Source organism: Boleophthalmus pectinirostris, unplaced genomic scaffold (genome assembly GCF_026225935.1).
Source record: "Boleophthalmus pectinirostris isolate CB_2022bp ecotype Guang Dong unplaced genomic scaffold, ASM2622593v1 HiC_scaffold_7, whole genome shotgun sequence".
NCBI classification, from domain to species: Eukaryota; Metazoa; Chordata; class Actinopteri; order Gobiiformes; family Gobiidae; genus Boleophthalmus; species Boleophthalmus pectinirostris.
The window spans coordinates 18507109-18533237 of NW_026571473.1; the positions used below are offsets into that span (position 1 = coordinate 18507109).

Sequence of the window (26129 nt, forward strand, 5' to 3'; positions counted from 1 at the left end):
ATATATAGTGTGTGTGTATATGTACACTTTTGATGGCTATTGCTTATGCTTGATATCCATTCTGACTAGAGGGATGGACTATACAGTGGTATTGAAGCTATCTTTGCATCTATTTCTGTGTAAGGTTGACACACCTTAACGTGTATTTAGGACCACTTAAAATGACTTTTTTAAAAGAGTTAAAATAAACTTGTGTAGTGGTGTACAAAATGAAAGTAATGTATTTTTGTTTTTCTTTCTTTTTTTTTCTTTTTTTTACTTATACCAAATGTAAATTATGTACAATGAGTGTGCCAATCCCCTTTCTTTGTAAAGCCAGACTTTAACAAGTGCCAATGTTGTGAAAAATCAATGGACCGGTGAATTTCATGGTCCAGTTTTTAAAACAAACACTAGATATATGATTAAGGACAATTTATTCTATATCTCAGATTAATAATGAACTGCTGTTTTTCTTGTCATTTTAATTGCATGTCTTTGTCAGGTTGGGACTGTTGTGGGTGGATTAGGTACTGTATTCCTGCAGCACCCTCATGAAGGGTCCTAATCGTTATTAATTTACAGTATTTTAGCCATATTTCTCTTTTTGTATGTTTCATTTCAACCACTGTTGCCTGAACCTCATTCAACATGAAAATGATTTTCATAGCCTTCTCCTTTAAATGTTTTAAATTGGAATAAATATGTTCCTATACTCCTCCTGTGTCACTTATTATATTTGTTTAGTTCAGGGGTTCAGGATAAATAATGTTTTGCCCACCTCATCTGTGTAATATTTAGCCCCGTAACTATTAATTAATGAATAGCACAGAAGAAACAATATGTAGGCCTATAAGATGCCATTATGTGTGACTTTTTAATTATGCTAATCCACAGTCTAATTTCTTCCCCCCCCCCTAAAATTATATATAAATCAGACGTCCTTTTGGGTTTGGCCAGTCAAGAATACACACTTCTCCAATACTCTGTATATCCCTGAATAGATGAGAATCTGAGATCCCAGGCAACCTTTGGGCATTGTGCAACCTGTCCACGAGAGGCGCTCTCTGTCCACGCTTTGAGCTGGCCAGAGGACTGGATCTGCGGTATGCGATGAGCAGTCTATGGCGATGAGTCTGTAGCTCCGTATCCACAGCACAGTCCGACTGCGTGGGGCGTTCATCTTTAAACGCGTCGCACCTATCGCATCGCTTCAGAGTTTCTAGTCCATTGCTGAGAAATTCACTGCTTCTCCAGGATTACTGGCACTAAGGGATAAGTGCTCCTGCTTTAACTCCGCATTGGGAACATTTTAAAGCGAAGTTGAGTGCTGAGCTAATGCTGCAATACTGTTTTATTAGACTCTTATTTGAACCGAAACGGAATTCAAGTCACATTTTGTTTTTTGGGGGATTGCCGCGGTTTCTACTTTTTACATCTGTGTAGTTGTGGCTGTAAAAAGGAGCAGTGACGCCGTTTAGGAACCACTTTTAGGGCGAAGGGAGAGACCATTTGCTGAGACTTGCTAGCTGCATGCCAAACCACCGTGTGTGCATAGCGTTATTAATTTTCCAAGCGTTTAGCTCCGTCGCCACCACCGCTTGTGTTAAGGCGATGAATCATATTGACTGACAGCTTTTGAGGGATCCGCTAGCTTTAGCTCAGAGCTGCTGCCGTGATGGTGCTTTCCTATTCACTGGAACAGTAGATCTGTGTAGGGGCAGGCACCGCAGCTGAAATTATTAGTATTTTACCTCGCTCTCGCCTCTTAAGTGTCTCCATTTTGGGGGAGCGGAACGCGAGCTACAGAAAGCTAATCAATTGGCTAACGCTGGACAGTTCCTGTTACAGACAAATCTCTAGCTTTGGACAAAGGACTAACGTCAGGAAAATACTGTGTAACTACTACGAGGCACGGCCGTGTTTTGGACGGGCAACACCAAACAGGAGACTGTCATGATGTTTCCACAATCCAGACACTCAGTAAGTCGCTTCATTTTTTTTACTCTCAGTATGGGTATAAGTTTCAGGTCACGTTATATAGAAACATGTGCACGAACCAGATTTTGCGTGGTTAACGTTAAGTGACGCCAGAGTTTAGTTTCTATTTGCTTTTGTGTTGGATGTTGAAATGTGTTGCTGACAGGATTTATTCGATCATTTTTGAAACAATTAAATATTTCAGTACAATTTTAAGTATTTTATGAAGAAATTCGGCAAATAGCAAATAGAACTACTTTTGCTGCAGTTGGTTATGCATAATCTCAATTTAATCTACATGAAGTAGGATATCTCTGAAATGGGTTTTGGGCAACTTTACAGCAGTTACTGTAATAAAGGTCTATTGTACAAAATTGCCTTTTATTACAATGTAATATGGACCTTTGTTTGTAGGTGGGTATTTTATTGGAGAGAAACAGATCTAGTCTAGTCCCCTAAATCTAGAGTTTCCATGGTAACAGAAACTCTGTCTAGGGCATGCATTCATCACTGATGAGAACTCTGAGCCCATTGGTCAAACGTCAAGTTTAATGACCGACAAAACTGTACTTCTCTTTAGTTAACTGCAACTATGTCTACTCATAAATCCAGCACTTGGCCAACCAATATTTACATTAATGTAACTGATGCCTCATGCTTTTGACCTTTATAGCATGCTCAGTCAAAACAAAAGATACTTCCTCTCCCTCTTTGACCTAATGCCACGGGGTCTTGTGCAGCTGAACTGAGGACCTCTTTACTGCTACTTCAATATGAATGTGTTCTGGTACAGTTTGCCCACTGGCAGTAAGACCTGAGGCGACTGCAGCTGATCTGTGTTTTCAGATTGTATTGTGACAGGGGTGCAGATTTTGAAGGCTTCCATTTGTATAAAAATTAATGTTCCTGAAACAAGCTAAATTTGCAACAAGAAAGGGAAAACGATCGGCCAAAATTCTAAAAACAAGCCTGCATTGATTATTTGACCAAGAGGTGGCATGGTGTGGTGCCACAAAAACTTTTGTTACACTATAAAATACTAGTGGATATATGTAAAAATGCAGATTAAACTATTCACTCTTAAATCAAGGTATCACTTAAGATAAATAGAACTTAAAAGCCTTATCATACACATTTAGGCTGATTAAAGCCCAGTACATACCAATCAGCCATCCACTTCTAACAAGGACACAAAGTGCCCCACTGTTGCCCTGGGTCTCGCCCTGTTTGATGCCTGCTGAATGTGCCATAGGGTGGTCAGCAGTACATTTTGCGCAAGTGCATGACAGGCAAACCAATCAGAGTGCTCCTTTGATATCCACTGCCAATTACAAATTATGTAACTTCTCCTGCAGGACAGAACTCTGACTTTGAGGGCCAACGCTCTCAATATCAGACAGGTACACAATGCCAACAGTGCCATACCATGTGCTGGCTTCATAAGGGTGTGCACTGGGCTTAAGACACCACTGACCACTTAATCTACACGACTAAATTACAGCACTTGAAAACCACAAGGAGTCAGTGTGTTTTTGTGAATGAACTTAGGTGCGATCTCAGTATTTTGTGAGCTTGTCTGATACTGACTGGCTTCATTCTGTGGAGGGCCCTGATGCAGTGTTATTAAAATTGCTAATATCTGGCTGTGTATTTCAAGTATTTCAACCTGATCCCTTGTCCAACCTGAGCTGCTGTACAAACTTTTTCAATGTACTGTATGTTTGATTGTTGCTCTCTGCCTGCTGCTGTAGACCACAGCTGTCACATACGTGCAGATATTGATCAGTCATCATCATTTTTTATTATTCCCTTGTAGGACTGCACAATATATTGCAATTGATTCAAAATCACAATTTGAGTTGGCTGCCGCAATTATTAAATCCCAAAGGCTGTAATTATTTGGAGAATAAAATGTCCTTAGCAAAGAACAAAAAACTTGTTGTAGTTGACAGTAGTTAAGACCTCTACAAACATGTTCACTTCACCTTTTGGTTTCCACCTAAACCACAAAGCGGTTCATGATTGGACAGGTCCTCCAGTAACCGACCCCAAACTCAGACGCCGAAGCAGTACAAGATTCTTGTGAATCTGTGAACCAACAAAGATTGGAAATCATTTTTCTGCAGAAGGTAATCACCATTCTGCTCTCCGTACAGATTTAAGCTTCTGCAGTCTCAGGAGAAGTGTACGGCAAGAGAGATAGTACAGATGTTTCTTTGCCATCTGATGTTTTCTGGTTCAGAAAATAAAATTTGAAAGACAGGGTGATCCCTGGCACAAGGTAGTTGTGTCTGGCATCTTCTTCATGATGCGACATGCCACATTTTGTAGATCAGCAGCTGGTAAATTAGCATATTATGATGATAAACTGTTTCACTGACTATAAAGAGGGTTTGTCTGCCGATGGTGTCACTGTATAGATTTAGACTTTGTGTGGCTGACCTATTGGACTCATATAATTACTGTAGCTAAAATCAAAACTAAAATATTTGAACACCCGCCCTTATCCTGTATGGTTAGTAACACTGGCTTTCTATTTCATGGTATGGAGCTTTTTATTACAAATTTGAATGCCTACAGTTTAGAGTTAAGTGTCATATATTCTTGTTTTCCTTCAGTGTTGTACAGTATGGCGCATCTATTGGTCAGAGAGGGCTCATTTGGTACAAGTGCAGGAGCTGACCCAGTTGATCGTGTTTGGCATATTGTTTGGTGTTGATTAATCCTCATGCAGCTTCAACAAAGCTGGCTGTGGCTAGAAAGTGGAGCGACAGAGCAGTTATCAAACCGCCCCCCTGAGCCCCTTTCCTGTATTGAGATGGCCACAGGTTGTACACACTCACATATTCACCCCCACCTTTGCCTTGTCTCCCTTTATCATGCATTTCCTCCCAGATCTGATGTAGTGGTGGGAGGGTCAGGGGCAGAGGGTGCACAGGCATTATTAAGCCCACTTGAATTAACAGAACAGCCCCAAGCCCTTCCTCTAAAGCCCCCAGCTGAGGGGAGGGAGGGGGGCTTAATCCTCATGGTCCCCTGTCTCGCCCATTAAACAAACTCCCCCCGCCCATCTCTGCTTCTCTGCACACACACACATTTTTTGATATGTGTTGTGAGCACTGGACAGTAGTGTTTATATGTACGCACACAGTGAGTCTGGCACTGAGAGCACACCTCCCTTCAATGCTAATTAATTCTCTAGTACATGCATTGAAATAAAGGCTTTTTCAGCAAGGACACGCACACACATTCCTGCTGCCTGAAGGGTCTTAATCTGCTTTTTGTATGGAGGGAGCAAATTGAATGTGGGGCTTGACACACGTAGACCAGCAGATGTCTGGGTCATTAAGGTTAGGCCAGCTTATTAGCATGACAAACTGAGCACCAGAGCCCCCCTCTCCACAGGCTCAGCCCTGCAGGAGCACCGGGCCTGAGTGGACCAGGGGAGGCCCCGGGTCACAGGTGATGTTGATTTTTGTAAAAGGCCACAGGAATGATTGTCAGGAGGCTTTGGGTTTGTTAAAGGGAGGGGCTTACTTATTACCCCCCCTCCCCTCAACCACACACACTCACAAACACACACTGGTGACTTGGGCTCAAGAGGCACAACAGTCACTTGTGAAAACACTGTCAAACACACTGACCTCCAACCTGTCAACACAAAAGACTCATGAGGGGATTTCAGCTTAAAGGGCTTTGCCTTCAGCTTCTATAACTTCACTAATCAACTTTGTGTCTGCATCCCATGTCTTTACAACAGGATCCAACTTTCAGTCTGCTTTGTTGTCTTCAGGAGAAATCTTTGAAATGCAGTATTTTCCACCGAAAGAAAATTAACAATGGATAGTATTTGGGGACCATCAGAGCTTTTTAAAATGACCGAGCCTTTTGCCTTCCACAGATCACCAAGAAATAGTTGTAAATGTTTAAATGTAATGCTTTTTGATGGAAACACTCAAAATAGTCCACCAGGATGTGTCCAAGTGGCTTCATTTCAGCTTTACCTGCATAACTGAATAATAGCTAGATAAATCAATTTGCCACATAATTGTTAGTTGCAGCCCTGCTCCCAATGATCTATTTTTACATTATACTGTACTTTCAATGTTGCCACATTTCAGACATTGTGAATGCATAGTGGCTTTAGAAGTGAGTGCTGCGATGGATCGTCTGAGGGAAATCCTGAATCAACATGACAGAAAACATGTCAGAGCTCTGTGAAAAATGCAGTCTCCAGCTGCGCCAATCAGATGCACTCCTCTGTCATTTATCGTTGTGGACAGACAAAAGAAACTACTCCTCCCTCATAAGTGAGTGCTACATAAATGCATTTGACTAAACCAACTAAATCTAACTATGCCACAACACACTTGGGCTAGCACATGAAATTGGCAAGATAAATGAATGCAACTGGGACTCTGTTATAAATCCATGTAAACGTCTGGACAGAAACACTGATGGTGTGCAAAGTCAGATTATTGTTCATCTGCGTGGACAATTTAACAGTATTAACAAAAAATACAAATGGCTATCAATAAGAAAATAAAATTGATCAATTTGAGAAAAAAAATCATGTATTTCTTTTTGTCATATTGCCCACCCTTAGTTCTACATCTTGATTTTGTGTAACCTTAGGAAATGTCACAAAAATATATGCCCAGAAATAGCCGACATAGGATTTATTACTCCCTATTATCTTGATTTTATGTGCAGATCTGTATCTGAATTGCGAGTAAGAAAAAAAAAAGTCATTGTAATGAGTTGGTGTTTGTGTGTGCATGTTAACATGTGCAGTTTGGTGTGTGCCTCAGTATTCAGCAGTGCTCCCTGTGAGAAGTGTGTGGGAGGTGGAAGAGAGGGAGGCAGTGGGTGGTTCCCTAAAGACGAACGGCGCAATGGGCTGGAACAAAGTGAGCCAGCAGGGGTCTGCTTGATTGGCCCGACCCAAGCCCCCAAATCTGCCAAACGCCAAGCACTACTCTGCATTAGGGCCTGGCTAAAACAATGGACTGAATTATCACCATTGACAACCAGCACACAGTGGAGAAGGCTCCACTGGCTCAGTCTGGCGGCTACAGATCAGGGTTGTTAAGGACCAGCTTTGGCATTAGGTTGCTTTTGTTTGTGACTGGGCCAAACTTGTTGAAATTGTGTTAAGATTTTTGGCAAAGAACGCTTGCTTTGAGGTTGTAAATCAAGGTTGGAAGGCAGAGAAATATGTCCTAACATTTTTATCACAGTATAAATGAAAAAAAGTAACAGTTTAATTATATAATTGATTATATAAACTGATGTTAGACAGTATTCAATATTGGCATCAATAATATTAGTGCCAACTTGTTTCAGGCGATTCGGATTAAAGTTAAGCATTCTGTTCTGTTTCTTCCTGACGTGCAGGAAGGTGAGTGCTTCTGAGGCGTGGAACCAGGTGCTCTACAAGTGCATGTTTTTACTATCTGTAGAGCATCCAGTTAGTATCTAAGCAGCTCAAGGCATCTGCGACAATTAGCCGCAATCTCGGTCTACTTCTATACATCAAGAGAGTGGAATATGGGCTGTAGTGCAGGTGTAGTCATATCGCAATATTCCAATATTGCCCTGAAAGCAAATGACGATATATCTGGAGTGATATGATCGCGGCTAGATGAAGGGTTATAAAGCGGATGAGCTGATGTTGCCCTGCTTCCAAAAATATGCAGGAATTTAATTATGAGGTGTAGAAATGGGACCCATTAGGACATGGTGTAAATTAAATGACTTGAATTAGAATAGAGGGAAATCTGAGTTTCCCCTTCAGGAATTTGTCAGTAGTTTAATGTGGACACCAGAGGGGAGTCCTGTGTGTGAGCTGCATGCAGCGGGCAATCTTCTGCTCACATTGTCCACTTATTTGTTTGGAACTCGGGGACTAATCTTTCTTTCCTTCCTCCTGTCTTTCTCCCTTCTCGAGCTGTTATAAGTAATAACCTCAGCTTTTACAAGCAGCCATCAATCATGTGCACGGCCGCTCTGGGTGTAATCTTAAAGCCCCCTCGCGCTGCGCTGGCTTTAATCTTAGCTGTGGTTTTTGGAGCCACAGCCCCACGGCCTCACCGCTTTCCCCACTTTTGACAAATTGCCCATTTCCCTCAGCTTTGCAATCTCTGCACACTATATCCATGTGTGCGGGTCTTTGTTAGGCCAGTCAACTACATTTCTGTGCATCGCTGTTGGCCGGCTGGTCTGCTTAGCGGTTGTGTTAGTGTGTTTGTAAGCTTGGCCAGTGAAGCGCTGCTTCTCTGCACCATGGGTCAAGATAGTGGTGCAAAGGGGGCTGGAGGCTGGCGTTTAGCCATGCCAAGCCTATGTTTGCAAGGGCACTTCACTCGAAGTGATAAAAGTAGAATAATCCCTTTTAAAGCATCTTAACGAGGTCAAATCTGTTGTGCTGCAAGTGGGAGGTGTGTGTGCTGGGATAACCGAACAGAAATGGGGTAAGCCTTGGCTTGGTTTGTGAGAGATAATAATCAAAATCAAATTCCTGGCCCAAACAGGATTAGGCTCTGTGCTCCTCTAAAGCCCTGTCCAGAGCGGCTGAAGACACAATCCTATTCCTCAGCCCCAAGCACATACAGGCAAACGAACAGACTAACTGACCCTCACTTCACTAGGCTCATCTGTAGTCCACTCTAATCCAATGTATTTAGATGCAACTGTTTCGACAAATCTATTCTTAGATGTTTGATCCAGTGCCTTGTGTTCTGTGGATTTTGCTCAAGAAAATACAACATCCGCACAAAAACCACATCATATTTATGTATTATAGGTTATTTTCAATCCTCTTTCTGTACTGCATTTCCATCTGTTCTTGTGGTACTCTAAAACCATTAAAAAAGAAAAAACAATTGTTTTAGAGTTTTGTGTAGGAATCTTGCTTTGTAAATTAAAGACAATTGCTGTTTATACTGTAAATTCTGGACTATAGCGTGCACCTGAATATAAGCCGCATCAACAAAATTTTAACAGAATTTAAAAATTGTACATATATAGGCCGCACCTGAATATGAACCGCAGGTGTCCACATCTTCAAGAATGTTATCAAGTTCGGGCCATCTGCTTTGAATCTGAAAGCTTTTGTCGTCTTTTTGCATTAAGTCAGTTCGTCACGCTGCCGTTGCCAAAATCTCACCATCAACTCATTGATGCTGAGCTCATGTGCAGCAGCTCTGTTTCCTTCTTCGATAGCTAGATCAACCAGGGCTTTAACTTAAAAGCTGCATTATCTGCATTTCTTTGTGTGTTTCGTGTTTCTTCATATGAGGGTGTGTGCGTGAAGAGCAAAATAACTGTTCAAAACATAACCAAACAGCATCTTCCTCGGCACATCACCCCCGCCTCTCCCCGCGCTCTACGGCGCATGATTCCTGCAAGAGCCGCTGTCCTGTCTGTATCATGTCAGTGTCTTGTAGGATTTCAGCAGATTTGAGGCCCTCCTGGGGGCGGGGCTAGTTCTATCTATCAGGTTTGAGTAGATGTCCAGCTACTGAAGTTTGAGATGTTTCTTCTCGTCATTTATGCACCCACCTGCATTTAACGCATACAGGTATGATGTATCCCCCTCACTAATGTTAATTTTGCATTATAACTTATTTTATCACACGGTAATAAACTATTTGAGTGCGTTGACAACATCGCTAGCTAGTGTAGCACCTTCATGTTACCCTAGATCTGGGGTGCTCAATACGTCGATCACGATCTACCAGTCGATCGCCAAGGTCGTGTGGATAGATCGCCATGTCTCGTCTCGGACTCGCGTTTGGACTCGGTCTTGTCTCTCACTCAAGGTCTGACACTCAACAAGTGCAATCATACTTCATTACGGCCGCTGCTGTTGGCAGTAAACTTGTACTGGGGTGCAGCAGCGTGTGGGGCGTCTCAGTGCAGCCTGTGCGCTCAGTGCAGCCCGTGGAGACTCTACAGCACATCACAAATACACACGCTTCCTATGCATGACTCGTCTGCAACAGCGTGTGCCCTCGTGTACTAGCATGCATCACAGGGCAGGTTAAACTTCCTAAACATCCTACCTGTCCATCTGCCTCACGTCAGCACGCCGCCCCTCGCCTTTTCACGCTCTCACTCCTTCCTGCGTACAGCGAACATAAGCCCTTTCCACAGTGCGCGCTGATTAGAAGAGCAAGACGAAACGTGAAGCAAAAACGAGTCTAAATTTGTGTTCCAGTGTTGGCACAAAGCAGGCCTACAGCATAGAGCAGATCTACAGAACAGGCCTACTGCGACATTTGGCTGAAGTTCGCCTAACAACAGTGCACAAATGCATCTGTTTTTGTCACGAAGTGCGTTTGGTTTGGTAAACGTGCAGAGGCTGGTAAATATCACTGCAAAACCAGAAAAGAATGCAACTCCAGTTTGGAACTTTAAAAAACGGGTTTAAAAATCTTCCTTCACTTTTTTCACAGTTTTGTGTAAAGTGCCAGAGGAAGTTCTCTTAAAGAAGGGGTTCTCAAACTGTGGGTGAGGGTCCAAAAAAGGGGCACAGAGTGTTTCAGTGCAGTTTGTTTGGCTTTGTATTAGGTAGATCTTTATGACTTGGTCATTTTGTAAGTAGCTCGCACGCTGAAAAAGTGTGAGCACCCAAGCCCTAGATCCATGTGTTACCCGCACAGACAGTGGCAGCCTGCACTCGGGCTGTGCTTATCCGCTGTGTTGCCAAACCATAAACTGAATATATGAATGGACAATGTGCCAAACAAAGAATCCATCCATGCATTAGCCGCATCATTTTATTAGCTGCAGGGTTCAAAGTGTGAGGAAAAAATAGCGGCTTATAGTCTGGAATTTACGGTACACAAAGTACATTGCAATCACAGAATAAGTCAAGTATGTGAGTTTTTATTTGAGTCTGCATACATTTCAGCTATTGCTAATGGCAAAAATATTTTCGATACAGACATACAGACTTAAATAAGCTTAACAAAGCCTTTTACATCTCTGGAACTCTTTGGGTCTGCTGGGTGATGCTATTTATTGTCAGTTAAACTCCTGTCCTCCTAGCTATTCCCTATAGAAGATGTTGTGAGAACACAGAATGCAAAGCTGCATTGAGCCTAATGTACATAAACAGCCCCCTCCTCGTATGTGTTTGAATAATGATGCCTTCGCAGACGTCCTGCGCACTTGGATGTGACTGTGATGGACAGAGAGGGCGGATGGCTCAAATGGCATCCTTGGGACTGTTGCTATGGTGCAAACAGACAGGCTGACGTTGAGAAATGGGCCAACTGTTAGTAAACGTACATCTTCTGCATGCATTTGAAAGTGGGAGTGCGATAACATCCAGTCATTAGTGAGCGATTACAATGCCAAGGCTGCGTGGCTCCCTGCCCCCCTCAGGCACCACACGCCCTCCCAGAGATGTAAACAGTGCTCCGGGAAACCCAATCCCCACAGAGCCCTGTACCCCCAGGCCGGGATTTAGACCCAGGCCGTTCCTCCAGCTGCTAGTCTGTGTTTACTGTGGGCTAAATACTCTGCTGGATACATGTAGCGTATTCATGCTTTGTTGGTGTGTCTAATCAGTGTGTTTTGTAGGAGCTGTGCGGATAAAGCAGAGCCAGAGCTGAAATCTCTCTCTTCTGCCATTGTCAGCTGATCTATGGAGCAGAGACAGTCTTAGTGCGAGTCTTATTTAAAGCAGACATTATGGTTCACAGTAGATTTCACATGGATTGGACCAGATGATGAGTCCAGGAAGAGCGGGGGCGGGGGGAGTGGGGTGGGCTTTTGGGGGTGGGGCAGCAATTTCCTGAAACGATGAATCCCATTTATTCGCTCAAGACTGTCTCAATTGCCTCACCAGCACACAAAGCTTTTTAATGCTTTAATTACGTCTCAAAGGAGCGAAGCAGAATCAAATTAGAGATTGTCCTACATTTAGGTGTGTGTTTTTGTGTGCTTGTGTGTGCGTGTGAATGGGTCTATGCAAATTTAATGTGTGTGTGTGTGGGGTGGGGTGGGGGGTGTGGGGTGGGGTGGGGGTGGGGGGGTGGGGGGGGGTGCTTGTGTATGATTCATAACAGTGAGTATTTGTTCCTGTGGCAGCCAAGCATCACACTGGAGGCTTATCACAGCCCACACATGCACACACTCCTATAGCTGTTTAGGTGGTTCTCTCTCACCCTCTCTCTCTCTTTCTTCCCCCCCCAACCCTCCCACTCTCTTTCTACCCTGCTCTCGTCCTGTCTCACCCTCCATGGCCGTCCCCAGTTTCTACTTTCACCGCAGCATGCACCTTTTTGTCAAAGCAGATGGCATGTGTCACAATATTACTGCAGTATTTCATTAACATTATGGGCATCCATCTGCTGTGGGCTCTGGGCCCCTGTGGAGGACCTTGTTTTGGTCACTGACGGAGAGGGATAATAAACATTGTTAGCTGGTAGTGTGTACAGCGGTTGGCATGCACTGCTAGAGCTGTGTTGAGTGGTCCAAGGTTTGAGGGTAAAAAGCGTATAGGAAAACACATAGCTTAGTACCTTCTCAACTCTACTCTTCTTTGTTCAATTTCAGTCATATTAACACAGACATAATGTTCTGTTTCGTTTTGTATAGCTGGACAATGGACTAAATTTGTCTAAAACTACTGATCTTTGTTTTTAGAGATGAAATCAAATATGTAATATATTGTATGGTGTCTGAAATGGTTTGCAGCATTTGTGTGCTATGAAATCACAGCTCTGAGTCTAAACACAGAAGTGTTTATTATAGCAAGTCACTTTTTGAATGGACTAGGTGGCAGTGATGAACACAACTTGATCCAGTCAGTGCGTGGTATTCTGGAGTTTTTGCTGATACCATATTGCTAAGAACTAGTGATTTCACTACAGGTATTACAAATACTTTAACACACTGGGTATTAATAATGCATATGTGTCATGAGCATCTTTTTACCTGTTTTTATGGAGGGAAGGCTCTCTGTAGACTTCTACATAATAATGCTTAAGAAATATTGCAAATAAGGTAAATTATTTATGTTGTGTTTTGTAAAATGGACAAATTGTTTTCTCCACACTGACAATTTCCTTTTTAGATTTTATTAAAATGTAGCTTGTTTTGATTCTACCAGTACTTTCTCTCTATCCTCTCTCTGTTCTGTAAAATGTCCAACCGGAGGCTGTTGACTGGGGCAAACTTTGAGCATTTAAAGCGGTTTGCATACTGCAGAGCTACAGGGAGGAAATTGGATCTAGGGCAACAGCTCCGGCCTGAGGCGGAGGGGCGACTTGTCGTCACGGCGCACAAACAGAGCTGTCAGGGCGGCTCCCGGGGGCACAGCGGCGCGTGTTGACTCGGCGCGGTGGAGCTGATGTGCTGTACACTGGCCACACAGATAATGGGACAGGTTATTGTGCTTTACAGTGGCACAGGGCTGTTTCCAAGCAGCAGCAGTGCTCTGTGTGGATTAGAGCTGTCTGTTCATGCAGCTGATGATAATGTCAGCTCTCCTCTTCACATTGGCTCAAGTCTCTCTCCACTCACTTCAACTGTGACTTTTAGGGATATTTTCTTTTGTAAAATCCCTTGAAAACTGGGTCTTTAAAAAGCTAAGCAACAAGACTCTGTGATGTTGTGAAATGTGCAGCATACTTTCCTTGATAGTCAAAATGCATTTTAGGGAGAAAAAATCCATTCTTGCAGATCAATGTTTAATTCCATACGGTGGAACATTCCTGGAAAAGCTGCTGAATTGTAATTTATAATGACAAGCCAATCAGAATTTTAATTTACATATTAAATCTGTTGACCTAATCTATTTTCGTGATTTTAACAATTTTAACATAGAAAATTGATCTACTTAGTCTAAAACAATGCTTATATTCTGCTTGTATGGTTCTTGCATCCTCACTTTTAAATTCAAATGGCTTGAGGATTATTCCTGACCCTAAGCCATGTTTGAGCCCTGCAGACTCCACAGTGGCACACAGCACAGCTAATTTATCCTTTTGAAGCTCACAGGTCCATCTACAACCTGAAGCGAGCCCATTGCGTTGCCTCTTTGCTGCTGTGGCACTATGAATGTGAAGCAGCCTATTTGTAGTTCCAAATGAAGCAGGCGCCATGCCGTGGGGAGCTGGGTACAAAGCGACAGGTCATTGCTAACAGCGCTGTTCTAGCTTCCTGTAAGTGCCGCAATCAGATTTCCGATGGTTTTTAATGCCGCTCAGTTGCAGTAGCATTGCAAATGTCGATTTCTCTCACTTTTCCCCTTTTTTCCCACCTGAACCATTATGCAGCCTGCTGGGGGATAATGAGATTTTGTCCTTTATTTTGATGCTTGCTGGGCTCCAACACACACCCAGGCCCTCTACCACAGCTCAGGGAATGTAGTGAGGCAGTGGTACTATAATGGATATAACTGTATTGTGCAAGGATTTACTCAAAAACCATTCCCTTTAAAGTGGCAGTTAAGTTATTTACAGCACATGGGTCAAACATATGAAATTAATCAACCTGAAATTAACCAATGAACTAGTTAATAGCTATTTAGGAGCACTAAACAGCTCTGCAAGAGGGTAGCTTGATGCAGGCATGATTTTATAGACATTGAAGGAAAATATGCGATTTGCAATTAAAATTTTCAAACCAGGATTTAGTTCAAAATGCACACTTTAAACTTAAATAAGAAGAAAAATAAGAACTGACAAACTAGTACAAGAATCACATTTCAGAATGTGTTTGTACAGGTTTACACGACAGAGTTAGCGTTTTTTTATTAACAGGATATTATGTTGTTTGTGGAGGAAACAATTGTACTTAAAAATTGCAACCTTGGCCATTTGCTTAATTGCGTCCATTCAAATTACGATTTATACTGTATTGCATTGTAAAAGAGGAAGATATTTTTTGTTTGCAGAGGAAATTCCATCACGGAAATAATTGCAACCTGTATGATTTCAGTCAAATCAAATAGAATTTTTAATTGCGATATATTGAGCAACTCCATCCATCCATTTTCGTCCGCTTATCCAGGGCCGGGTCGGGTGCGATATACTGAGCAACTCTAATTCAGCTTTTTAAAACTGTATTTTCACTGTATTTCTCTTACTTTTCTCTTTCTTTCTTCTTGTTTCAGGCTTCATCACAGCAGCTGAAATTCACAACCTCAGACTCGTGTGACAGAATCAAGGATGAATTCCAGTTTCTTCAAGCACAGTATCACAGGTGACTACAACGCACAGTCTTACAGTATTATATTTTATTTTATTATATACCTATATCTATCTTTTTATATTATATCATATATATATATATATATATATATATATTATATATATATATATATATATATATATATATATATATATATAATATAAAAAATGTGTTTCTCACCTTCCACGGTGGTAGGTCTCTCTCACCCTCATTGAGCTCGGGTCCTCTACCAGAGGCCTGGGAGCTTGAGAGTTCTGCGCAGTATCTTTGCTGTTCCCAGTACTGCACTTTTCTGGACTGAGATGTCCGTTGTTTTTCCCGGTATCTGTTGTAGCCACTCTTCCAGTTTGGGGGTTACAGCCCCGAGTGCTCCGATCACCACAGGCACCACTGATGCCTTTACTTTCCAGGCTCTCTCCAGCTCTTCCTTGAGCCCCTGGTATTTCTCTAGCTTCTCGTGTTCCTTTTTCCTGATATTACCATCGCTTGGTATTGCGATGTCAACCACCACGGCTCTGCTCTGTTTCTTATCCACCACCACTATGTCTGGTTGGTTCGCCATCACCATTCTGTCAGTCTGTATCTGGAAGTCCCACAGGATCTTGGCTCGGTCAGAGCCAAGATATATATATATATATATATATATATATATATATTATATATATATATATATATATATATATATATATATATATATATATATATATATATATATATATATATATATATATATATATATAATATATATATATATATATATATATATATATATATATATATATATAAAAATATTATTATATATATATATATATATATAATATATATTATATATATATAATAGTTGCCAAGTTATATAGCATATTTATAGAGATACACTCCCCCAGTGTCTTGCACATGTTAAATAACCCTGGATACAAACAATAAATGATAAAATAGACAGTTTGATTTAGGAATATTACAGCTATCTCAAGCCCTCATCTATCAACGTCTCTTCATGGTGTACAGCTTCAGTCTTGGGCACATTCAAAGTTCCAACCTGGGCTGCTCCTTTTCACAGCAGTTGTGAAGTGGGGGCGCCGTCGGGTCTACAGCACAGTGCGCTCTGTCTGTGTAGAAGACGTTTGAAGGAGGCGGGTTTGTTCTTCTGTACCTGTCCTCTCAGGCCCCCTCAGCCGGTACAGACACAGGCAAACGCACATGAAAGCCATGCACACTGTGTGGAAATCCCTGCTCCGGTCTGATCGTTCTTGTTTGCAATGGATTGTGGACCCACCGTAGCACTGTGCACGTCTTCTTCTTCTTCTTTGGTTTTTGTAATTCCCACAACGGTGAGCAGCAGCGTTTAACCCTCTTCAGAGAGCCGGGGCACAGTTGAAAGAATTCCTTTTTGTGTGCGTGTACTGAACATGCTTACAGTGCAGAGGAGATTGGGGCGGGGGCCTGGGACATGAGGCTTTGTAGCACGCTGCGTCTCTGTTGTGCCTGTCTTTTGCTGAAGCTTTAAAAGGCAAATGTACCACGGGCGTTCCCTGGGGCATAGTAGCGTCGTTGCTGTCTTCCTTCACCCCCTCTCGTATCCCCTCCTCCTCTCGCACTCACGTGCATAAATAGATCAGGGGATACATAAATCAAAATAAAGATGACAGCAGGAGCGATTTGGAAACGGAAGCATTGGCAATAAAACTCCATCAAAGTGTCGTTTGAGATCAGCGCACTGGGCCCGGGAGCTGCCTTGCCCCAATCAGAGGTACAAAGCCATTCCCAGGTTGGCTGACAGAGAGGAAGCCGTTGTCATGACAACTCACAGCTATACACAATTACAGAATGATAAAAGAGAAGGTGTGGATGGATAGTGGATATTGAACCGTTTTGATTAAATGTGTGTATGTTAATGTAAACCCCTGTCGCCAAAGACTCTCCTCCAGCCCTTCCTGGATCTGTCTTGACTCCTAATGAAGTCATAGCTGTCAGTTACAGACCACTGTGACTCCCTAGCACACATTGTCCATGTTTAATTGGTTACTTTTTTGTCTGTAACTATGACATGTACAGCTGCTACATTCACAGTACCAGTTGTAGTACACTAGACAGTAGTGCAGATGTGACTAGTGTGAGACTAATGCCATGAAGATTCATCCAGTCTCCAGAGATGGGGCTGTCATTCTTGTAGACAGCTCAGAACATCCCAGCATAAATATCCACACAGCATCAGACGAGTGCAGACTGCGCCGTGTGCCGCCACATATCTTTATTTGATCTGAGCTGCATCCGGTCGTCACGTCGGATAAGGCAGTCTGACACAGGCAGGTTGTAACCAGCTGCTTCAGTAAATCTCACTGTGGGGCTTTTCCCCTGTCTCTTTTTTAACCTCTGTCGATTCCTTGAGACTATCACAGTGACTTGTTGACGCGTCCTCCTTTGTCCTGTCTCCTCGCGTGACATCAGCGCTGACATGATTACTGCTAATGGCTGTCACGGCGACAGGCTTGCCTTGTACTCCAACACTATTTTAGGCTATTTCTTCTGCCTCCTCACGCCTGATTGAAAGCAGACTTTTGGAATGGATTCTGTGTTTGAAAATGAGTCTGACCTCTTCCATCAATTGTCAAGCAAGCGGCCCGAGTGTTGATTAAGGCGTGGTAAGCCAGAGGCAGTCTGGGCTGACGGAGGTTCAGGTGGAGGCAGAGATGATGGGCTCTTAGTGAAAGTGAAGGTAATGAGGATGAAGGGAGTAGGGGGCACCTGGTGTCAGCACTTCAGAGCACACACAGGGGCTGACACTCTCCTCTGTCCACAGCCTCAAGCTCGAATGTGACAAGCTGGCCAGCGAGAAGTCAGAGATGCAGCGTCATTATATCATGGTAAGTCTGGACAAATGGTTTTCACAAAAATTATTTACACTATTAAATTGTTGAAAGGAATAGTTAGTTAGGTTGGACAAGAAATTTAAAATGTTCAAGGTATTCAGATTGCTTCTTGCCCATGCTTGATTTCTTAAATAATTAACCAAAACCATTAAAGACAAAGACATGTCCCTGCCACTATGCTCAATGCAATTACCTATATAGTATCAGTTATGCTCTTCCTATATCCCTTTGCTCGTATGCTGTATAACTGCACACACCGCCCGACACTACACACAGATGTACTCAGTGCTGCACTCGGGGCTAATCTCATTGTTGCTGGCCGTTGCCGTGTAGCTGTCTGATGTTTTGCCTCTAATTGATCCTCTGACTGGCTTTAATCTCATCTAATCTGCACCGCCGCACTGCTCTCTCCACTGTCAGGAGCACGCATACACACACACACAGAGGCAGGCTGAGCGCTCCCACACTCTCCGGCTGATGGCTGTGCCGAGCAAACAAAACGTGCAAGCTAAAATGGTGGAGACAGTTCTGGTTTAAGCCTCTCTTATCTCCAGGCCTGAGCAGTTTAAGTGTACACAAATGCCCCCAAAGCAAATGTTCTAATGCAGATGATAAGTTAAATTCATTTGTGATGGTTGAGTAAATGGCACTGTGGTTGTACTGCGATTGCTTTGTGATTTGATTTTAGGATATGATTTTGCTTGTGCTAAATGAAACTGAGAGTCAGATTGCACATGTGTCAGATTAGCAGCGTGACCTTTATGGTGTTTGTGACGTATGAAGCACTAAGAGAAAGCAGACAGCACAGTGCAGCCAGAGCCAAGAGCCCTCACAGGTCTGTGGAAAGTTCAGCTCTGTCAGTCGTGTTGTTTGTGTGAAGGATTTAACCCCTGAGAGACCATAGGTGCTCGATGTGTTATCTTCCACCCACTTCTATAGATTTACTGTTAAAGAGGTAGCAAAACATGGGCGGTCAAGAACGTGAACAGGAATTTATAATACTTAACTTTAAAGAGATCTGACATTAGTCAGTCTTTAAGCATCAGTATTTCAACATATCTCTTATGATCCTCTAAAGTTGGGCACATTCACAGACATAGTGCAGCAGCACAGTGCACACTGAGGCTCCACACTTGTACAATTACGCTGTGCTCCCTCCATCAGCGGCTGTGCCCCCCTTTTTCCCTCTAATAGCTTGTCAGGTCGGCCCTCTCCCCCGGTCACTGGCTGCACCTCCATTTCCCGCTGCTGTAATTACTTTAGGGAGCTTCATGTGGGCTTCAAAAGCAGAGCGGTGTATGTGCGCACTGTGCCCGTGTGTGTGCACGTACAACTGATATTGTCAGTGTGAGACTGGGCACAAAACAATAGCTGGTGTTTGTCTGAAGGAGCGAGTGAGTGATAGAAATGTGCGCTGTGCAGAGCGCTGCACTGTTTGTTTTGCGGCGACAGCTACTGGCCTCAGACACAGGGTGATTAACACAGGGACGCCCAGAGGGTGGCCCTCTCATTAACACTCAGCACTCCACAGTCGGCTTTCTCCTCCACTTCCTCCTCTCTGTACAGCCCTTTGTCTGTGTGTGTGTGCATTTCTGCAGTCTGTGACTTGTCAAAGGCAGAATGGTGGTTTTGACAATATGGACACAATATGTTTTACACAGGAATGATCAGTGCTATTATCTTAGACCAATTAAATGCTACATTTTACTTTAATTTGCAATGGAAATCTAAACATTAACATTGTATTTAATGTAATCTAATAATCTGATTATGTACTTTGTTTCTTATTTCATTCTAGTATTATGAGATGTCCTATGGGCTGAACATTGAGATGCACAAACAGGTAAGTTTATTTCTATCAGAGCACAGTAATAATATCAAACGGTTGCATTTCAGAGTTGTCATCTTATCTACTCTATGTCTTTTGGTCTTTTACTCTATAGTTTAGCACTTAACAGCATTATGTTGTTGCCAACATGCCTGTGTACTTCGCAGTGTGCTATTTGCTGGAAATAATTCACAGTAAAAATGCAGAGCACAAAGTTTAAACACTGTACTTGGGAGTTGTGTGATGACCAGCGTGTGGTGCAGTCTCCAGCCTCTCTGGTCCCTGCTGCTGCTGTGATGTTGAGAGTGAGACCCAGCGCTTGCATGTTTATGGAGTAAAGCCCTGAGCGTTCAATTGGTCTGTGGTGTTGACAGAGACACAGCTGTTCTCCGCACACCTGCAGCTCTCTGAGTGACAGCTGTGGGCAGCACACATAATATAATCCCGTCACTTTGAGGTGTTTAGGCACATCTGAATAATGTTACTCTGGGCTTGTGCTGATGCTGCTGATAATGTACAATAGAGTGGCAATATGGTGGCCTTGGAAGTGCAAAACAACTATACATCTACGTCTTTCATTAAAGGGTGAAAATATTTTAAAGTTTGTGCTCACTGTATAAGGGCTTGGGTAAGCTCTGATTTTGAAATGCTGATCACTGATTAGTTATTGGCTATTCGTCTGAAGTGTGGCAATAACCAATTGTTGATCAGTATCTAAAAACACAGTGTGCACTAAAGTTAATTATGTGTGAACAAATGTGCACAAACATTCACAAAGGTTTGACACCAGTTTAGGGTCAATGGGACACTTTGTGACTGGTCAACTACACACAGGTCAATGACCCAACCATTGGAGGGCCGAGAGGCTCTCTGCACAGAGTCAATCAAGCCAGAACTGCCACAAGTTTGTAAAAATGTTTTTGACCATTTTGTGAATATGAATCTGAATACTGTTGTAAATATTATTTGACTTCTTGGCCATAAAAAAAAAATCTAATAATTGAATTAATGAAATCTAATTAATTGGTACCTCCAGCTTCCATTTATGATGCGTCACGATCTATGAGCTTACTTAACATTGGCAAAGGATTCTGGGGTTGCAGAAGCCTTGTCCATACATCAGGCTGGGCCAAAGCGAATCATTTATGTCTACACTCGATGTGGACAAGAAGAATATTTGTCTTTGGTTTTGCCCATACAGATGACCTGTCTGCCACCTCCTGTCATCACACCGCCCCATGATTGACGGTGAACACTGGTGGCCATATTGGACGGGACCAGAAAGCTGAGACAAATGCACATAAGCATAGGTGCACATAAAAGAAGACATGCGCCATGATTTAGGGACTGCCCAGTTTATGCACCCACACAAACCTGGATAATAACTCAGGTCCAACACTCATATAGTGTTAATTGAGTTATTCAATTCATCTCAGACATTCCTCTGGTCAGCAGCAGAGAAGACAGTGTCAGAGTGGTTGTCTTTGTGATACCGTACATTTCTCACGCATCCTGCTATTTGAACCACATGAACGCACCCATTCACCTCTGGTGTACAGCATTTGTGCAGTAGGGTGCGTTTTGTTTGAGAGCCTTCCTGTTGTCCTTTATGTGCATGTTCCCTCTTCTTTTGTGCGTTGTGTGAGCGGTGCTGCTACTTCCATTAGTGAGTTGAGATTGAAGGGGATGTGTGGAGACGAGTGTGGAGGAGCATTCATGTCGAGGCCTATTGTAGCCAGTCAGTTTCTCTCTCACTCCTTACTCTTGTCATACTGCATTTCGCTTATTTTTTGTTCAAATGTTCGATCCTTTTTTCCTTAATCTAACCTTCTTCTACTCTCTTGGCTGAACTCTTTGTGGAAAATCTGGCTTTAGTTGTATTTCTGAACTGATTACATTATCTGTAAAAATCAAATTTGGTTGCTATAAGCCTGTTGTATTAGAATTAGTATAGTAGTTCATATTTCAGTCTGCTCTCACAGGTAGGGCTCCTGGATGTGATGTAAAAGGTGAAATGTGAACAGTCTGAACTACTAAAAACAATCACAAAAATTCTCAATTTCAGTGCTTATTAGAAAAATCAATAGAAAAATAATAGGACTGAATAATTTACAACATTAAGTTTTTGTGTACATATGTACACCTTAATCTGTGACTGTGAATCTGTGTGGGCATTGTCATTCCCATCCCAACAGATAATTCTACAGACATTGTGCCTTTTTATTTTGTGAATTTAAAATTAAATGACTGGAGACAGATTTTTGAGACACAAACCCAATGCCAACATTACTTTCATTAAAATTTAGTGAATAATAAGCAAGTAATTATTTCTTTTAGACTGAGTCTAAAATAAGAGAATGATAAAGATGGAGAAAAAGTCACTACACAACAGTTTTAAAAAGCAGTGTAGGAGGCAGAGGCAGTGATGGAGGGCAGATAAAAGAGACACAAGCATAAAGGCTATGTGAACGAGGGAGGGGCGCTTTGCTTAGAGCGAGTCCCGCAGAGACATTTCAGAGACATTTTGGAGATGTCAGTGCTGGATGTGTAATGACGAGTGGATAGGAGCGATGCTTGATGTGAGCTGTGCTCGGCATGTCTAATGACTGTGAGGAAAGGCCGCCTTCTCCTCAGCGCCACCAATTAGGCTCTAACACAATTACTGCTGCTTTGCATATCTCAGACGGATTGGATGATTACCAACCAAATGTGATAATAGACCTGCGTGTGAGAGGGAGCGGTGTGCGGCTCTGTGTGTGTGTATCTGTGTGAGCAGCTCTGTGTGTGTGTGCGCGCGCATCTGTGTGTGTGTGTGCGTGCGCAGCTCTGTGTGTGTGCGTATGTAGTTGTGTGTGTGCACCTCTGTTTTTTAGAGAGTTTAAGTACAAGTAACTTAATTAATGACAGGAATAAAGAGAGATGATATATATGTGTGAACATGTGTGTGTGCAGTGCCCCACTTTCAGAAGGTCAGAGATGTAGTGTCTCATAGACGAGAGTGGGCTGAATCACTGATTCACTCTCGTGTCTAATGAAGCTTTGATGGAAAAATCAGGGCACCTGTAATCTCATCCAACTCCTAATGATGTATACCACACTATACTGGAAGGTGTTTAACCTGAATCTGCACACTCCACACATTTGGCTTGGTTTTACTGGTAAAAGGAATATTTTATGAATTTGTTAAGCTCAAAATGATGAGCAGGTAGATGAAATACTAGTACTCATAGACTGTACTGGACTGCTGCTGTGATTGTCCTGGTCAAGAGATGGTTGTATCATATTTTTGTAATTTCAATATACTGCATCCTTATACACTCCAAATTGTGTTCTTTGTAAATGCAATTGTATCATATAGAATGTCCCAAAGCTCTGTATTTTTCTCTGAAGCATTCTAATAAAAAGGCAAAATCTTACAGTATGTATTGTTAGACAAGAATGTTATCATTATTGTTAATTACTGGAAGTCACATTTCCTTTAGCCTTTATCAGATGAACTGTTTTTTTTTCTTCTTTTACCCAATCCTCTTTTTCTCTCCAGGCTGAAATAGTGAAGAGATTAAATGGGATCTGCGCACAAGTGCTGCCCTACCTGTCTCAGGAGGTGCGTATGCTCGCTGACATGCAGTGGCCCTCGACCTCTGACCCAGACCCTGTGCCTCATATTCTGGAATGAGTTTAGGCCTCATTCGCGCCTCATTACCTCTCTGCCTGTGTGACCCCTCCCCTCTTCCTCCTCTTCCTGCTTGGCCTTGTGTCATTCATCATCAGCCGCTTCCTTTCACTGTAGCCCTGCTCCCCTCTCCTCTGTCTTCATGATTCTCCTCGCCATATTCAATATTTCCACTCAGCCCCTCCCCCACTCTGCTCTGTACATGTGTGTGTGTTTGTGTGTCAGTGTAATAAATGGTTGTGTGATTCAGATAAGCTATGCTCTTATCTGCCCACCAGGGGGTTGACCTCCACCCATTACAGCGCACCAACCTCCCATCCATTCTCTGGAGCCTCACAAAGCCTTTGTGCGTGTGTGTTTGGTATGTGTGTGTTTGGTGTGTGTGTGCACAAATAGCAGAATGGCCAGAGGCAGGGGGCTACATCACCTGTGAGACATGTTGACGTTCAGTTGGGACTATTGATATTGATCTAACCTCTCCACCTCTCCCCCAAACTCCCCTCTCTTCTCTTTGGGTCTTTGTCTCTCCTCCTCACATCACCCGTCACTTGTGTCTTGCAGCACCAGCAGCAGGTCCTTGCAGCGATCGAACGGGCCAAGCAGGTCACCCCCCCAGAAATGAACTCCATCATCAGGGTACGACCAACCTGTGGGGACAGCCACACAATTACTGATCATTATCTTTTCTAGCGTGTTTTTTTATCATCCATGTCCAATGTGGTTGAAATGGCCTCTGGGGCTGCGTCTGCTGTGGGTGGGAGATGTTACATTAGGATAAATTAAAGATGGCCATAAAACAATTCATTTACCACCAATGGCAGTAAAAACCTACTGTGTACTCATTTTATAGGTAACCTTTAACCCTCATGACAGCCCTGATAGATTCCACTAAAATGTAAAACCAAACAAATTCTGGTATGTCAGTTCATGACTAGGATAGAAATGCCCTAATTTTCTCTGCTGTTGTACATTTTAGTATAACAAAGCTCATCACACCTGATGTACACTTGTGTGTTTTTTGCTGTTTGTGGGTTTCCTCTAAGCGTTCCCTGCTTCTCTTCCTACAGCAGCAGCTCCAGGCTCACCAGCTGTCTCAGCTTCAAGGACTGGCCCTGCCCATGACACCATTGCCTTTGGGCTTGAGCCAGCCCACCCTTCCCGCCGTCACCACCTCATCCGGCCTCTTCTCCCTCTCCTCTCTGCTGGCCTCCCAAGCCCAACTGGCCAAAGAGGAGAAGGCATCCCGTGATGGAGTGGACAGCCACCGCGAAGAGGATGGAGACAAATCTGATTAGTGTTTCTTTACAAAGACCTGAGTCCCCCAAGCATGTCGTGTGGCCCACTGCCTCCCTCTGTCTACAGTACGCTCACGCGCACCGACCTGTGCCCACCTGCCCTGCCAACAAGTCCTGCCTCTGCCAGCTTCACAAGGAGGGACTTGGCCTTTTTAATGTAGTACTGCCATAATGTTCCTCTGAACACACCGGGGTCCCTGCTTTGTTTCCTGTGATTCTGCTTCTTTTTTTATATTAGCATTTCTTTATTTCTCCAGAGTGAGAAATCCGTATTCCGCTGACTGCTCTGTGGGACTGAATGCTACTAGTTAGCCCAACACACACAGTGATGAAGACATGTGTTTTCCTTTGTACAGTGTATACAAATCATCATCCACAAACTCTTTTACCAGTTTATATAGCATGTTTTTATTTGAAGAGTGGTGCCTCCTGGTTTCATGTAGTGTTGAAATGTGTAATGATCCATATTTCACCTATCCAAAATGCTATCCTAAAATCAAACACCTCTGCACATGTATTGCATATTAATCTCAATTTGGCCAAACATACCTTCTTGAGATAAAGTCTATCAAAGTACCGGACAGCGATCATGCATGTAGCAGGTTTGACAGCAGAGGGCAGTGTGTCTCTTTGAAGAAACCTCTGTATTTGCTTTAGGCCTGAGCAAAACAATGACAAGACTATGACAAAGCACAGGCTGGGTCACAATAGAGAAGCATATTTATCCAGTCTGATGGATACACCCTTAAAACACGCACACATTCATTTGGGTTTGATCACACTGTGGAAGGACCAGTGCACAGTGCAGCAGCTCCAAAAAGTACAATTGTCTCTGCATTAAATTTAAATCCAAAAAGACCCTCTCACACCTGTGCCAAACAGGATGGCAGTGTTTGTATTTTCATTGGAAAATAGTGAGTCAGCAGTTGGTATGAAGATTTGACCTTTAGTTGTATCCAAAATTCCTATGGTATTATTTATTTGTATTTAATAAATGCTTTGATAACAGTACCATTCCAAATTCTAATCAAAACATCCTGCTCACCTCTTTTTGCTTTTTCCTTAGTTTATAACTCAATGCACCATTTACGCTTACTTGATCATCCATTAATTTATCCTTAACCTCTTAAACTGGTGACCATAACCCTTCTGGATTGTTCTTTTAGCACAGTGCGTAGTGTTTGTTTAAAAATGTAAATTTGCTGTGTAGTAAACATAAGGTCACTTCACTTGAACAGATCAAAGCTAGGTCAGACATTGCAGCACAGGTCTGTGTGAGAGTGGACACACCTTATCCT

The 26129-nt window shown here is 42.7% G+C and overlaps 1 protein-coding gene across 2 annotated transcripts; it reads left to right on the forward strand.

The window, feature by feature from the left end:
* Positions 1–1086: 1086 nt before the first annotated feature.
* tle5 (TLE family member 5, transcriptional modulator) lies at positions 1087–26123 on the forward strand. Of its 2 annotated transcripts, none has more exons than XM_055164445.1 (7): positions 1087–1962; positions 15092–15180; positions 17966–18029; positions 19834–19878; positions 23405–23467; positions 24098–24172; positions 24604–26123. In XM_055164445.1, exons 1-7 carry the CDS (start codon positions 1936–1938, stop codon positions 24829–24831), a joined length of 591 nt encoding a protein of 196 aa, XP_055020420.1. In that variant the 5' UTR covers positions 1087–1935; the 3' UTR covers positions 24832–26123. The 2 variants fall into 2 exon arrangements, with proteins under 2 accessions (XP_055020420.1, XP_055020421.1); XM_055164446.1 differs by having other exon boundaries at positions 24607–26123.
* The last annotated feature ends 6 nt before the right edge of the window (positions 26124–26129 follow it).

Excerpts from the sequence above, each read along its gene's own strand:
- tle5 (XM_055164445.1), top strand. The coding sequence starts at position 1,936 with ATGATGTTTCCACAATCCAGACACTCA. Across the intron at positions 15,181-17,965 it reads CTTCAAGCACAGTATCACAG|CCTCAAGCTCGAATGTGACA; the intron begins GTGACTACAACG and ends CTCTGTCCACAG. Across the intron at positions 18,030-19,833 it reads TGCAGCGTCATTATATCATG|TATTATGAGATGTCCTATGG; the intron begins GTAAGTCTGGAC and ends ATTTCATTCTAG.